Source organism: Castanea sativa, chromosome 11 (genome assembly GCF_040712315.1).
Source record: "Castanea sativa cultivar Marrone di Chiusa Pesio chromosome 11, ASM4071231v1".
Lineage (NCBI taxonomy): Eukaryota > Viridiplantae > Streptophyta > Magnoliopsida > Fagales > Fagaceae > Castanea > Castanea sativa.
The window spans coordinates 56913338-56930437 of record NC_134023.1 but is presented as its reverse complement, the minus strand read 5'-3'; the positions used below and the strand labels follow the sequence as shown (position 1 = coordinate 56930437).

Genomic DNA, 17100 nt, shown 5'->3' with positions numbered 1-17100 from the left:
TTTTTGGTTAAAATCCAATTTAATCCTTTGATTTTTTTACTTCAACGGTCAATTTAGTTCGTCTCTCCTTTTTTTTTTTTTACAGAGCAAATGGAGTATAATAATAAGATCTATTAAATAGCACATTAAATTTTTTACTAATAAAAAAGAATTCAAGCATCATTTTAGATTTGGCAGTGGAATAAACTGATAAAAATTAAGACCAAATTTAGTTGCAAAATTGACCACAATCTTACTTAATAAAATAAATATTATTATATATTTTAAAACTCTAACCGTTGAATTATATATTTTTTATACTTTTAATAAACATTCAAATTTTGTGTCAATTAAATATTATATACTATATGATTTTTAAATTTATATTATATGCATAACTTTAAACTAAAAAGATTTCCAATTTAAATAATTTATTGATGACATAGTTATTGATTTTTAATTTTTAAAAATTTTATAAGTATGAAAAATATAAGAGGAAGATATATAATCTAATAGTAAATTTGTTAAAGCTCACTTCTAATAAAAAGATATTGAATACCCGTTTGAAATCTTATTGCGCGTTTGCGTTTGTTTTGGGTTTCACGTTTCCTTCTTTTCTTTTCTTTTTTGGCATGACAAATCTCACTGTTACGACTGTTGATCGTGCACTATAGACGTAATATTTGACTTTTCTGCTTAAACAGTGCACCCATGCACTGCTCACAGGACCTACAAATATCACTTTTTAGTTACTTTTTCATTAAAAATTGGTCCTATGGTACTATTCACACATTTAAAAATTATTTTGCTACAGTATTTTTAATTTTCAGTTTTCAGCTGTATCCAAATGGACCCTAAGTAAGGTTATAAATTATAATCTAAGACTATAACTAATTTTGTAACTAAATTTTATCTTAAAAATTAAAGTTAAAAGTAAAATTTAATGGATTAAATTGAATTATATTTATTTTATTTTTTTATTAAAAAAATCATCATTTGAGAATGCAATGTAAACAAATACCCCCCCCCCCCCCCTTTTTTTTTTTTTTTTTTTTCCAATTTAGATTATTTACCGGTACCAGAGAGAGTTCAGAAAACAGTCTCAACTAGTAAGTAGTAACATTCCATCGTTATGCATAAGGCTAATGAAATGTATTACAGCAAGCAGTCAGGACAATCTAATAGAACATACTCTAAAACATATTTTCACCTGAGGAAGTAAAACCACCAAGTGAATTGACTTGATCTAATAACTATAAACCATAATCAAACAAAATATAATAAAGAAAAGCTTCTAATCTACCTCTACCAAGGCTGCCATACATTGATTAATAGAGAATGTGAACAAACTAATATATCTTCAATTGTCAGGGAGAGCTACCTTTGGAAATGATAGTTAGCAAATGGCATGACAGAAACACGTGGTGATGAAGACAAACTAAGAAAGAAATAACAGACTTTCCTGATCTTGTGGAAACCTTCATGGGCTATGTTTTCATCTCCAATATGTTCTTTTATTCCCTTTGCCACTGAGCTAGCTTTAATCTGATTTCAATTACTAACCATTACAATAAGTGTCCATTTCATGCATTGTTACCCCTCTTCATCGTAATCTTCATCTTCCTCGTCTAACCTTTTGCTGAGATGTGCAAGCTGAAGAGGGTCGATGGCCATCTTGTCCACATCAGAAAGAGACCATCCGGGGTATTCTTCATGTCTAGTCTCGGTAGTAGGCCCAGCTGAGGAGGCTGGGGCTGCTGCTGCTGCTGCTGCTGCTGCAGCTGCCGCTGTCGCCGCCGCTGCTGCTGCGGCCTTTGTGTCCTCATTATCATCAACATTGGCATTCAGATCAAAACTTCGAGCTGCTGTGTTGGCACCATCTGTAGTGGCAATATTCTCCTTTGACAATTCCTTTGCCTCAGAACCATTATCCATCAATGTGTCAGGGTTCTGATTATGTTTGTTGCCCTGCTGAAGCGATGTGCAGGGGTCAGATCCAGTATCAATATGGTGCGCCTCTCTTTCTATTGTTCCACGGCCTCGTCCACGACCTCTCCCTCGACCCCGCCCTCTTCCTCTGCCACTGCTGCTGGCATGCGCATGACTCATCTCATGCTGCAGGATATTAAAAAACGGAAAACAAAATCATTATTACATCCTATATACACCATACGTAATCAAATACTCCACGACTATTTAAAGATGCTTTTATATGCCAACTTCAATAAAAACCTAAAAGTATATTTTATATCAGATTTTGTATGGCAGAAAGGACCAGAAAACACATTATAGCAGCCACTGAAATCTAACACATGAATTTCAACTCAACTCACACTAAAAATTGCTGAAGAGAGATTGAAAAGATGAAAGTGGAATGATCTAAACATGCATTTTCCTTGATTTAAACAAACAAGTCTGGTTTTGAACATACAAGAAAAAATTAAAGGATAAGAGCCCATGAGCTCTAACTCAAATGGCACCTCCTTCCATTGTAAGAACAAGGTGGAGGTAAGGTCATGGATTAAAGACCCGCCATATGCTTGTGAAACATACCAATAAAAAAAAGGATAAGAGACAAAACAGCCCAGTTCTTGAATATGAAAAGAGTTCAAATAAGTAGTAAATGAGAAAAACATGATGCTTTGATATAACAAAAGAAAACAAATGACTTTATTAACAGTATGTCAGGGGGCTAATTAAGAAAGGAGCTATTACCATCTTGCTCTTCTTCAACTCCTCATCACTGTCATTGCATTCATCGCCTGCAGCTTTTCTGGTAGAATAAAAAGCTAATGAGTATATCTAATTGCTTAGCATATCAAGTTTAATGAAGCCAACAAGCGCTAACTCAAATAGCACCTTCTTCCCCTTTAAAGAGTAATGTGGAGGGTGAGGTCACAGGTCCAAGACCTAGAAGGTGCATGTGCAATAACCAATAATATATATATATATATATATATATATATATATATATATATATATATATATATATATATATATATCAAGGTTGATGAGCAGGGAAGAAAGAATGGGAATTTCTCTTCTAACCTTCTCTTTGAAATGGCACGATCCTCGCCACCAGCATCAGAATGACCATGACTATAGTCTGGAACTCGGCTGACTACCTCCTTCAGAAAATCAAACACAGTATAGCTCTGCACACAATGTTTTCTGCAAATTCAGTACAGAAATTTGTAAGATCAATTTGACAATATCATCTAAACAAAAAATTATGTAGAAGAGGGAGCAGCATGATAATATTACCAAAGGAAACAACAGCTAATGGAGTTCCAGCATTAACAATAATTTATGAAAAGAATCCCAAAAGCGCACACACATCCATAACCTCAGATTTCTTCTCTCTTTTGGGTGGGGTTCTGATGGGGCATGGATTGTTGCGGGAGGGGGGAAGGAGGGTAAGCAAATGATATAAGATATCATAATGAGAAGTCTGGCCAGGCAGTACTATTTTTTCATAGATAATCACAATTAAGATCTATTAGATGTAAGCATTTCAAATTGAGACACTACTGTATTTTTGGTCTCACCGTTCAGATGGAGTGTGCTAATAAGAACGCAACCAGATAATCTTTAGTTTTAGAAAAATTCTTCATATGGCAAGGACTATCTAAACTAACTTGTGTGTATTACCAACCACTTAACACTGTGTTTGCTTTGGAAGGTAGGGAGAAAGGAAGACGAGGTATGAAAAGGAGCTTATCACTCACTCTTGGTTGGTTTAATCAGGGAGGAATGCAAAGGGTGCCGCTGTTTTTTTGCTCAATTCTAGGAGGCAGAGAGAAGGGAAAGACAAACCAGTGCATATGCATTTTACCAATAACATAAGCCCAAAAAAGTATTACATGAAAAAGCACCTCCTAAAATGTCATGTCAGAATGAGTGTGGTTGTGTGTGTGCAGAGACACGCGCAATTCCTTACCATCCATTGACCTCCAATTATTAATTAAAAAGTGAACATGAAGAAAGACCAATGAGCTCTAGATCAAATGGCACTTCCTCCTCCCACAAGTATGCGAGGAAGGTGAGATTTTGGGTTCAAAACCCATTGGGTGTAACTTACCAATTAAAAAAAAAGTATGAAACAAGGGCAAAATCATTAAACAGCCAGAGAACAAAATCATAAAGTAATGGCTGACACCAAGCCTCTCCCCCTCCTCCAAAGCATGCACCTTTCTGTGGATTGAAAATGGAGGGCTTGAAAGGATTCCCCCAGCAACCCCCCCTCCCCTCCCCCCCCCTCCCCTCCCCTCCCACCCTCTTTCATCCTGCCACGAATCCCCTTAATGAATGCAGCACATATAAATTTTGAGCGCTTTTACAATATCATCCTTGAATTTCAATGTGAATGTCAATTTGATCCTTGGACTTTCAATTTGAACTAACCCCCTGAACTTTAGTTTTGTAATAAATTAAAAATTTTACTAGTATTTCCACACACAAAAAATATGAACATGTGTACTTCCACATCATCAATAATTTTGAAATGTCATTATTATTATGTACATGTTATTTGGTTAAATCTGTTAATTTCAACAGAAACTACTAACAGAATGTCTGATTTGTTACAAAACTAAAGTGCAGGGGTTGGTTTGAAGATTAATTGTTCAAATAGTCCAAGGACCAAATGGACATTCACATCAAAACCCATGGGTGATATTTGTGAAAAGCCCTAAATATTGATATGTCATTAAAATTCTAACATAGTTGATTCTCATATACTATTGTTAGATGTAGGTCCTAACCCTCCATAAGAGCTTAACACAGAAAGAATGGAGGATTGGATTTGTCATTTAGCAGGTCCTAAGAGATGGAGCCTGAGAATATCAAATGCTTCATAACTTAACCATGTCATTTTTAAGTTTTTGCAAAAGTAATATTACAACGGAAAATATGGTTAAAATGCAGTATCCTCAATCTCAACAACCAGAGTACCTAAACAAATGTGCATTTCAAAAAGGAAACCCATAGTAATCAATTAATTAAGAGTGAAATTGGATAATTCTGGCCATTATATATAGGATACTTTTTTTTTTTTGGATAAGTAATAGGATACTTTATTCAAAACATTGAAAATGATTTTGTGAATTTTTGAAAAGAGAATGTTGACTTGACAATTACTCTATACACTATTCCCATAGCAGTAACTAGTATGACTGAGATGCCTATGAACTTATAACAGCTATTGGTGAATCACAATGCCACATCAAGAGAAAACAGCTTATTGAATTATGTGTGAATATGATAATGGTATTTTCACAATCATTTCAGTAAATATTCCCGTTATCATTGAAACTGTGGTTAGCATTTCCGGATTTTCGAGTGTTAAATGCTGGGTGTCACACAGGCCTTCATTCTTTATAGGGATAACTCACAATTACTGTGATTTTTTTTTTTAATAAGTAATAAAGATGTATACTCAAAAAACTACCTCGTGCATAATGGCATAAGGCATGTCAAAGATTATAATCCTCTGAAAGAAGCAAGTAGCTGGTCATCAGTGCTTTCCATATCCTCAAACATCCACCAATTTCGCTCCCTCCAAATACACCACATTAAGCACAACGGAACCAAATTCCAAATGCAAAATGAATGCTTTCCCAACCAATTCCACCAACCAAAAAGAGTATCTGCAACTGATCTTGGCAAAACCCATGAAATCCCAAAAGATCTAAAAACTAAACTCCACAACCGATAAGCCTTTCCACAATGAAGTAGCAAACAATCCACCGTCTCCCCATTACAACGACACATAATGCATCAGTCAACAAAATCAAACCCTCTACCCCACAAATTGTCACCTGTAAGAATCTTGTCTCATATGGCAGTCCAAACAAAGAAAGAAATACGTCGAGGAGCCTTAACCTTTCAAATACCTTTCCAAGGAAAGATAATAGGCAAGGGACCTCGTAGTTTATTATAAAATGAGTAGATATCAAAATCCTCATTCTTTGTTAACTTCCATCTTATACGGTCTCCATTCTCAATTGGAGGTAAATTAGAACCCAAAGTACAAAGAAAATCATCCACAACACCCATCTCTCAATCATTCAGTCTTCGAATGAAATGAACATCCCAACTTCTCCGTTCCTCTATCCCCAACCGTTCCAGACAAGAGGCCATAGAGGCTGCTTTATTGGAAGTAATCCCAAATACAGCCAGAAAAGTCAGTTGGAGTGGTGAATCCCCACACCACCGATCTGTCCAAAATTTCACTCTATCCCCCACCTCTACCTCAAACTGAATACTTTTGCTAAAAACCTCCCAAACCATCCGGATACTCCTCCACAAACCACACCCATGTACACCTCTACCTCGCTTGGATGTCCATCCCCCCCACTCTTCCACAAACTTCAAAGCTATAACCCTTCTCCAAAGCCTTGTCTCCTCAACCCCAAACCACCATAACCATTTCCCTAGTAAGGCTTTATTACAAGTAGTTAAATTTTAGCCCTTTATTTTGAAGAATTTACAAGAAATTAAACACATGGTGAAAATTTGACTGAAATGGTGACTTTCAGTAATGCCACTTATATTGAGATATGTCACAAGTTGGACAAAAATGAAACACATGCAAAATGCATTGAAGTCTTTATATACATATGTGCACTTAGTCAACCCTTTTTTCCACTAGAGGCCCATTGAAACTATGGGTAATACAACAAGAACTAGCCCTCTTCCTTTCCTTAAATCTTCCCTCCCCTGGTGTTCGCCAAAATCCCTGGCGTTGAACCAACTCATACCCACATCTACTAAAAGGTTCTGCCTATGCTGTTAGACACCATTGTACAGTCTTATCTACACTGATTTTCTCATGCACTTAATCCAAAGAAAATAAATTAAATGGTTGATCACAAGCAGCATTTATTAGCAATTAGAATAACAACTACATTGCAGAGAGCAAAGTACATAAAATCCTCTCATTATCTACAGTAGCTATCACAAAACAAAGCTAATAAACTTAGGGTCCGTTTGGATACAGCTGAAAACTGAAAACTGAAAGTTGAAAACACTGTAGAAAAATAATTTTTAAATGTGTAAATAGTATATGAATAGTGCACGCACAGTATGTGAACAGTGCACAAACAGTGCGCAAACTATTTGCGCACAGTGACTTGTCCCCTAAAAGCAGAAACGGGCAGAGGGAAAAAAAGAAAAAAAAAAAGGGAAAAAGCAGAAAATTCAAGACGTAGACGCTATAAGCTGTATCCAAACTAAGCTTCAGAAACAAAGTGATAGGACCAGAACTTGCCGTATTAGGGAATCAAATAATGAATGAAATGGAGTATCTAGGCCTGATAAAAATTAACGTTCCTGCAGCCCTAATACAAGGCCAAGTTGTCAAGAAGTAAAACACAGAAAAATGCATGGTAAAGGCAAAATTTTTTTGTGAAAACACAAATTAATGTAATCCTTCACTTACAAATGCAACGAACTCATAGTCTTTGCTCCTCTCTGAAGGGTTATCTCGTATGTACGGTCACATAGGTCTTGCAAAAATAACTCCAATGCTTTAGCTGCATAATTATTCAAGAAGATGATAAGCAAGGGATTAAATATCAAAGGACTGAAGAAGCATAATACCCTAGAAAGTCAAATCTACTCACAAACTAAAACAGGAACTGCCAATGCTATCTTTCCAACATCCTCATCAGCTTGCATGATCTTTTTAATCCGAGCCTGTCAAATCAATACTTTCTGTTAGATAATGAGATTAGATTACAAAACTGCAATGATTAAAAGACATTACAGGTGCCTAAAAATGATAAATACCGACTAGAATAATCTTTTGTCACTTCTCTTTGAGCATCATAAGACAACATTTTTAGGCTAGACACCAGTAGAAGAGTATAACAGATCTCTCAAATTAAAGTATTGTATCTAGAAAACCAAGGAAGCTAAGGCCTGTCCCCTCTTTTCTAATAACTAGGATTTTTTTTTTTTTTTAACTTTTCAATTTTTTAAGTTCTGGGCCCAAGGGGAGGGGGAAGGGAGATTCAAACAAGTGACATTTGCCTCATGAGGCGAGGTCCCTAGCCAATTGTACTATCCCCATGGGAGGTCCAGGAAACTAAGTTGCCTGAGACACTAGGTCAGCAGTATTACATTATAGGATTAACATAATATATCAGAGGCACCTCTAAGGCAACAGTAATAGTTAGGAATCTTCACATTTCTATAGGCTTTTTACTTCAGCTTCTGAAGTATATTACTCATGTAAAAGAAAAGATACTCTGGAAACATGTCCAGAACATGCTGTTGGCTGATCCCATCGTCAATTTGTCATTCATGACAGGTGCACTAGATCACTCCCTGCTAAAGAAAGCTAATAATTTTAAATGTCACTGGTTGTTTTTACTTTGTTTTGGAGCAAGTATGAGGGACCACCTATCAAAAAAAGCAAGTGTTGAGGGACCAAACAGTAGATACTACTTTATTAAAACACTGTTTAACAACCACCAGACCTTTTGAAATAGCTTACAAAAAGTAGAGGGTTCATACTTCAGAAAGGGTTTATACAATGTGGAAAAAAAATCCAAGTTGCAAGTCACATTCAGTAGACTAATACTTAATAGCAACTTTTATGAGGCCAGCCAAAGGAATGATATTGAGAGGCAAAAGATCAAACTTCAAAGCAGAAGTAGAACAACTAGGGGAGATATACTAGATCTTCTGACACACTGTATAATCATGCAGGGATAAGAACTTTCTTAGAAGTTATAGCCTGACAAAGTGATACAGGAGAATCCAAGTTAGTGACTTGTTCCATGCACAAGACTTTGGGTTGGATTCACATATTGCGAAATGAGGGGGCTCTTTTTTCAGCTAAGAGAGTAGCAGGCTAGCAGCTCCTAGAGAGCATTTTCAAGGCCATCGCTCCCACCACAGATTGGTTTGGGCAGTTGGTTTTGTGTTAGTATTCTAGTTTAGTCTATTTGTTTGGTTTAAATATGGACATCTTATTCTATCCATATTTTTATATATAATATATTTTTTGGGTCAACAATTCATATTTCTATGCAGGAAAATGTTTACCAGCGGTTAAGGGGGGTAAAGTGAGTATAAAGTATAAACAACCACAAAAACAGACCATGTTATGTTTAGGTAGGAAATCATAGAAGGCAGTTAGAAGAGAAATCATCTGATTCCGTCAGCTGGCCATATTGCTAAAGTTCCTTCTTTAACATTGATTAGTGCCCTACAATAAACTCAAACTTCAACTAACAAAATTGATGCGAGTGGACTAGATCTTGAACATAGGCAACTGAATTACGAATATCAGGTTAAACGTTCAGGGTCCAAGAAGAAATTCTCTCCCATATAGTTCTCAAACTAGTAAAAAAAAAAAAACCCAGAAATGCCATCCTTCGCTAGACACAGACTCAACAAAATAATTCACCAATTTGATCAATATGTATTGTAATCCCAAGGGATACAAAGCTTTCTATAGAAACCAGATACATAAACAACAATAACACTATACTAAATAGCTTCTTAACTCATTCCCCCAACAGCCCTACTCTCAAACCAACATACCAAAAAATAAAACTCCCCATTCATGGAAATCCTATCCATGATTTCAATACTACTCAAAGGCATGAAAGAACATTACTGAGATTTCAACTCTTCCCCCAGAACCAAAAATAACCAAAAAAAAAAAAATTTAATTGACTTGACAACCAATACTGATACCAGAACTTAAACAACATAACTGATTAAATGTCACCAATGAAATAGTCAAGAAAAACATAACCCCCATAAACTGATTTAAACATCAATATACAGAAATCAATCCCAAATACCTAAGCAAAACATAACCAGGTCTCATATTACCATAAGCCCCACAAAACATAATACACCCACAAGCTAATTTCAATTCTATGTCAGAAAAACCAAACCCAAACCTAAACAAAAAAAAAACACAACCCCAAACCACGAAACAACCCAAAAACGAAATAGCCATCAACCATTTCTTTGTTCTTACCACAAATCACAACCATAGCAACGAAAAAAATCAAAACTTTACAAGACCAGATCAAAACAACCCATAAAAACCACAAAGCGGAAACACCCACCAGCTGATTCAACCCCAAAGCTAAGATTTTGAACTAATTTACCATAATTTCATTTTCTCAGCAACCAAACATAGCTTACAACAACAACAACAACAAAAAATCATAGAGATAGAGAGAAAACTTACAGCAGGAAATCTGGTATCGAGCTTTTTCCTCATGGCTATGAGATCTTTAAGACATTGAATTTAAATACTAAAACATTAAAAAAAAAAAAAAACAAAACAGAGTATCAAAAATTTTCAGTTCAAAATCATTGCTATTATCATCATCATATGAAAAATCTAATCACAACCCATTTCAGATCCGAAAGTTTTTACCCATCTAAAAATATAAAGACTTTTTTTTTCTTTTTTCTTTTTTTTCTTTTTTTTTCTCTTTGGGTTTCAACGGAATATACGTCAGCAAGAGTTTGACGCAGAAAAACAAATTAAAAAAAAAAAATTTGGAGTACAGTGATAGAGCTGTGACGAAAATTTCAAGACGGACTAATCATAACAGGACAGATTTGCAAAAGGTATTTATTAATGCAAAAGTAAATAGGCTGTGATAATGAGGTTTCGTGACAGACAGTTCGTTTTCTCAAAAACCTATTTGTTTTGTTCTTTTAATTGGTAATAAACTAATAATTGTATATGAAGTAATTGCTTTTTTTTTTTCTTTTTCTTTTTTTAAGAAAAACTTTTGCCTTTTGGAATCTACGTTATAATTTAGAGAAGAAACTTGGCTCTTTCCCTGGAGGTTTATTCAGTTTGTAACTTTCTTTCATGGACAAAACTTAACTATAGTTTCTAAAATATTATATACAAATTTAGGTATAGTTTTCAAAGTCTTATAGTAAGAATTTGCTGAATAAATTCAAACGCGTTTTTATTTTAGGAAATATGATGTTACATCCACATTATTTTCACAGTATTTTTATAACAAATCATAAGGAGTTAGTTGTTATTAGTTCAAATTTGAACTTACCATTGAGATTACTTTTTTGACTCAACTATAACATCCAATAACAATCTGTTACTTAGGATTTATTGTAAAAATATTGTGGACGTGTTATTTTTTGAAAATATTTTGTCAAGAGTTTTGTAGTTGAATTAACACCTGCCCATGCATAAAATGCTTGAAGGTTTAGGGGGAGAACATATCTGAAATACGAGGTTAGCAATATTAGGGGTATTCGCGGTGCGGTTTTGCCCCATTTTTAGCACCGCATTTTGTGGTGCGATTTAGCTAAAATCATAACTGCACCGCACCTTATTTTTGCGGTCACATGTGCGGTGCGGTGTGGTTTATAGTTTAGCCAAAACTATAACCGCACTGCATCTTATTTTTGCGGTCACATATGCGATGTGGTGTATAAGATGAGGTTTAAATGATTTGAAGTTGATATATTTTTCAAATTTAAAACTTTTTCTACCCAATCCAAAACTAATTTTTCCCTTTGTTTTGGTCCAAGTTTTAAACTATTGAGTTTTTTTTTTTTTTTCCTTCTTTCTTTCTTTCTTTTGGGTTGACTTTCTCAATCAACACTTACTAGGGTTATCAAACTTTTTTTTTTTTGAAAACTAGGGCTATTAAACTATTAATAATATATTTAATATTAAAAATAATTAAATATATTAATATATAGAGAGGGTGCGGTGCGGTTTGTGTAGTTTTCTTATTATAAAACCACAAACCGCACTGCATTATGTGGTGCGGTGCATTATTACTTACGGTGCGGTTTGGTTATGCCATTTTGCGGGCAATTTTAGTGTGATTTATGCCCCTAAGCAATATGTTGTAATTATTTCAAAAAAAAAAATTCACATAGTTGAATTTAATTGTCTTAACTCTTAAGGAGTATATTAAAGTTTGCATTATCTTAACTCTTAAGGGATATATTGAATTTTGTGTTGTATTGTTTAATGGGAACTGTTGGAAAATGTGGGCATTGATTTAGATATTATTTTTAAAAACATTTTATGAAAAATTGATGAAATAATTAATTTTTCTGACAGTTTTTTATATTTCCCATAATAATAATATTAAAAACTTGATTAACAATTGCTCTAAGAAAACTCGCTAACATGACTTTTGTACAATACATCACATGATTCAATTTTTTATTTTTTTTATTTTATGTAAACTTGATTAAATTAGTTGAATAACTTAAAGTATAACAATTAAGATATTTTATTATTTTCTCATTTTCTCAACAATCATGAATTCTCACTAAAATTATTACATAATAATAATAATAATAATAATAATAATAACCCTATCAATAACTTCTCTTACAACTTGCTATTTAAATTTAAATGTATGTTGATTGTTGATCACCAGGTACGGTAAAAATTAAGATGTTTGTTCAACTTATTTACTAACGTACAAATCTTTGAAAGCTTTTAAGTTTTTTTTAGGTATTTTTGTACTCTTACTTTTCCAAATGAGTATTGTGCCAATAAGTTTTGATCAATATAACATCGATCTCACATATGATATACTATTTTTATTGTGTAACAATCATAACATTTTTGCAAAAATAACTCCAATAGCTAGATTCCATTATGTTATGAAATTTGTAATCTTCCAAAAGTCACTAAAAAATTGTCTTGACACTTATTAATACAAATCCTAATACTCTTTCTCACACTTGCAACCTTAACGAAAGCTCAAAAACCTTGGTACTCCTCAAAATTTGAAATAGAGAAATTAATTCCAATTAATTAATTGGATCAATTGGAAATTGGAGTTTTGCTAATTTCAAAAACTGACATATAATTTACAAAGAAATCCAAATAAAAAATTTAAAATAATTTCATTGGATTTGAAACCATATACATATCCTTTTTGTAGCCCCTGTTTTTTGAAAATATTTTGCGTACGAAAACGAATCAAAATCTTCTGTCCCACTTTTCCTGCTCCACTCTATACTCCACCAATAAAAATTTGTCACGTGTTCACCTAATTAATTAAATATTACTATTAATTAATAACGGTAGCATTAATAAGTGAATAATGATAGTATTTAATTAATTAAGTGAACACGTGGCAAGTTTTTATTGGTGGAGTATAGAGTGGAGCAGAAAAAGTGGGACAGAAGATTTGGACTCTACGAAAACTGTATCTTATGACATTTTATTTGAAGTTCAGTTTTCTCCTCTTATACATCTTCCTCTTTTTGTTTGGAACATTTTATTTGGATTCAACACCATAGGTATGATACATAGGCATTTATGTATGTATAAAGGATAATTACACCAACTTTCTTGGACCTTTTTTGTTATTACACTCAACTTCTCTCTAATTTGAGAGAAATTATTAGATCCAACAGCAGAATTTCTAATTTAGTCCTCTCAACCAATAAGACAATGTCTTTTATGAAATGTGTGAGTGAGCTTGTTAATCAACATAAGAAATAAAAAATAAAAAATATCAGGTAATGTCACAAATACATAAATAATAGCATTTTATTGGTTAGAAGGTTAGGGAGGACAACGTCAACAATCTTTTTTTTTTGATAAGCTGCAATATATTAATCTAAGAGAAAGAAACTAAGGGATAATCATCCTTACATATGGCAGAAAGAGCCGAGGGAAGATTAACCTTATTAAAGAAAAGGGAAGATAGAGACATTAATGCAAATTTGGCAGTAGCGTAGGCTAAAACATTGCAAGCCCTTTTAACCCAAACAAAAGAAAAAGAGTCAAAAGAACACAGCTAGCTCCAAGATATCCAAGGTTACACCATTGATAGACCAGTCAGCGGAACCTTTTCCAATAGAGAGGATCAAAAACTCCTTTAGCATCTCCTTCAAAAATGATTTGGGGCCAACCTTTACATTTTGCTAGTTTAACAACCTAAAGTAGTGCTTGAGCCCCAGCTTAAAGAGGAGGGATGGCATTAGTAATCCTGGCCCAAGCTTTGATGGCCTCACCATGGTGATTTCTGGCGACGACAGCAAGGGAGGCCTTGGAAGACGATAGAGTTGCATAAATATTGACCTTGATCCATCTAGGGGGAGGGGGGGACCAGGACAGAGGAGAGGGTTGAGTAGAAGGAGTGGGGCCAGGAGAGGGAAGCTCACTAAGAGTGAGCAGCGCTTTTTTAAGCTTATGGTGGATGTGGGTCACCGAGTGATGCAGGTCAATAGAAGCTTCGTTAAAGATGGCATTGTTCTCGGTGGCCCAAATTTCTTCTAAGGTGAATGTCATATTAAGAGACACAGCCCAGAGGTCATCAGTGCAACAGGGGACATCAGGGGGGGTTAAGATGAGATTAATAATGGATTCAGTGGAAGATAAGTTGCATGAGTCTACATTGAAACCCCAACAAACCATAAACCACAAAGCTTTTGCAAAGGGACAATTAAAGAAAAGGTGGAGGGCGGTTTTGGTCTCTCTATTGCACAAAACACAACAGGTTTCAGAGATGGCAAAATGGCGCGAGAGATTGTCCCTAATAGGGAGAACATTACAGCCGAGGCACCAACGGAACATGATGATTCTCTGAAGGGCTTTAAGCTTCCATAATTTTTCCAGTTAACATCAGAGGATGAAGGGTTGGTGGCAGGGTGTGGGAGTGCACGATAGGCCGTTTTAACCGAGAAGACACCCTTTGAATCAAGAACCCAACACAACTTGTCCTCTTTGAGTGAAACAAGGATGGGGATGGATAATATAGCTTGGGCAGAAGGAGGGTCGAAATACTGAGTGATGATAGAAGGCTTTCAACAATGGAGGTCATGATTGATGAGCATAGACACAGTGATGGGGCAATCAGCAACCTCAGGGGATTTTGGTTTTGGTATGAAACCTTGAATCCAAGGTACCCACGGGTCTCCACACGTTGATGGAAGCACCATCTCCAACTAAATAATATGTTCCTTTAGCAACTAGAGATTTGGTGCTTTCTATAGCACACCAAATAGGGGAGGCTGACTTTAACAAATCACTCTTGATAGGGCAATCAGCAGCCTCAGGGGACTTTGGTTTTGGCATGAAACCTTAAATCCGAGGTACCCACGGGTCTCCACACGTTGATGAAAGCACCATCTCCAACTAAATAACATGTTCCTTTAACAACTAGAGATTTGGAGCTTTCTATAGCACACCAAATAGGGGAGGCTGACTTTAACGAATCACTCCAGAGCCATTTGTCTCTTACCTTGTATTTTGCTCTAAGAATCCTCATGCAGAGACTGTCCCTGTTAGTGGCAATCATCCATGCAAGTTTGACGAGAAGCACCTTCTTAATGTCTTTGGTCTTTTTGAATCCTAGACCTCCTTTACATTTTGGGATGCAAAGTTTATCCCACGACCTCCAGGCAAGAAATTTTCCATCTTGATTTTTTGGTTTCCACCAAAACCTTTTGATTAAAGAATCCAGTTTGTCATAAACCTTGTCAGGGACTTTGAACGTGGACATGGTGAATGTGGGAATGGTTTGGGCTATAGAGTTTATGAGGGTCTCTCTCCCTGCCTAAGAGAGACTTTTGCTTCTTTAGCCCGCCAATTTGGCATCAAGCTTATCTTGGAGGAAAGAGAAGTCTTTAGAAGGGGTTCTGGATGGAAACATAGGTGCACCGAGATAGACAGCGTCCTTCCTAAGCTTTTTGACATGTAGGATGCGCTTGATGGACCTTTGTATGTGAGGGAGAGTGTGCTTAGAGAAGTATACACCGGACTTGTTACTGTTGACACTCTAACCAGACCACTTGCAGTATTTGTCAAGGATGTTCACGAGGTTAGTAGCATTTTTCTTGCTAGCTTTGGAGAAGAGAACAATGTCATCTGCGTACATCACATGAGTGATGGTTGGGCCACTAATGTTGGTCTTAATTCCGTCAATATTTTTACACCTTAATTTGTTGTCAAGAAGCTTGGAGAGGACCTCCTGCCCAAGAATGAAGAGGTAAGATGATAATGGATCTCTTTGCCTTAAGCCTTTGCTGGGTTTAAAACACTCTGACTTACCTCTGTTGACCAAGACCTCAAAAGACATAAAAGAAATACAAGCCAGAATCCACTTTATGAAGGTTTCATTGAACCCGAGATGCTGGAGAATGGCTTGAATGAACCTCCAGTTAACTCTGTCATATGCTATCTGAAGGTCTAGTTTGATTGCCGTGAGTCCAGGCTTGGTTTTTCGAGTTTTAAAGCTGTGGAGGACCACTTGGACGATGACATGGTTCTTGGCGATCCATCTATTTGGAATAAAGGTTGACGGGGATGGGGAGATGATTTTGTCCAGGTGTGGTCTGAGCTTAGCAACAAGGAGCTTTGATATGACTTTCTAGATGACGTTGCAGAGACTTATAGGACTATAATGATTGGCAAATGAAGGACTGTATGTTTTTGGGATGAGGACAATAAGAGCACTATTTACCTCTCTAGGCATGGTGCTGAAACAGAAGAAGGAGGTAACAGCATGGATTACATCATCCCTAACAGAAGGCCAGATCTACTTATAAAAGATAACAGGGAAGCCATTTGGCTTAGGAGTTTTGAGGTCTTGCATCTGAAACAGGGTGGATTTGATCTCCTCCGGAGTGGGGATTTTGATTAACTCATGATTCTCGTCCTCGGTGATGCAAGGCAGGATGAGATGATCAAGGTGAGTTGGGAAGTAGGTGGGTTCTTCCTTGAAAAGTTCCTTAAAATTGTCATAGAACAATTTTCTAATGGAATTTAAGTCGGTGATCCATTGTTCGTCCTTTGACTTTATGGCATTAATGTTGTTTCTCCTTCTATGAATAATGGTGGAGAGGTGAAAACATTTGGAATTTTTACCCTCTATTTAAAGCCACAGTTCCCTAGACTTTTGAAGCCACATAGTTTCACTTCTAATCAACCATTCAGACAACTCTACCTGAAGGGAGATTTCAGCAACTTCATTCTTATCAGAGGGGGGGGGGGGGTTATCTTGAACTTGTTTGATCATTTCGAGGAGGGAGTTGATCTTGTTTTGGACATGGTCGAAAACCTCCTTGTTCCACTTGCAGAGGGCATCTTTGGTTACGACTTGTTTTTTGTATAACTTAATGAAG

At 35.7% G+C, this 17100-nt stretch overlaps 1 protein-coding gene across 1 annotated transcript; it reads right to left on the bottom strand.

The window, feature by feature from the left end:
- Positions 1 to 1089: 1089 nt before the first annotated feature.
- LOC142617089 (uncharacterized) lies at positions 1090 to 10522 on the bottom strand. Its single transcript, XM_075789783.1, has 6 exons — positions 10199 to 10522; positions 7605 to 7677; positions 7421 to 7514; positions 3028 to 3150; positions 2695 to 2752; positions 1090 to 2094 (listed from the first exon to the last, which is right to left on the bottom strand). The coding sequence occupies exons 1-6, from the start codon at positions 10229 to 10231 to the stop codon at positions 1573 to 1575; spliced, it is 903 nt and encodes a 300-aa protein (XP_075645898.1). The 5' UTR covers positions 10232 to 10522; the 3' UTR covers positions 1090 to 1572.
- Between the last annotated feature and the right edge of the window lie 6578 nt (positions 10523 to 17100).

Bases quoted from the DNA above. Each gene is read 5' to 3' on its own strand.
- LOC142617089 (XM_075789783.1), bottom strand. From the start codon at position 10,231: ATGAGGAAAAAGCTCGATACCAGATTTCCTGCT. The intron at 7,678-10,198 runs GTAAGTTTTCTC...TTGATTTGACAG, and splicing joins TCGATACCAGATTTCCTGCT to GCTCGGATTAAAAAGATCAT. The intron at 7,515-7,604 runs GTGAGTAGATTT...ATAATTATGCAG, and splicing joins GGCAGTTCCTGTTTTAGTTT to CTAAAGCATTGGAGTTATTT.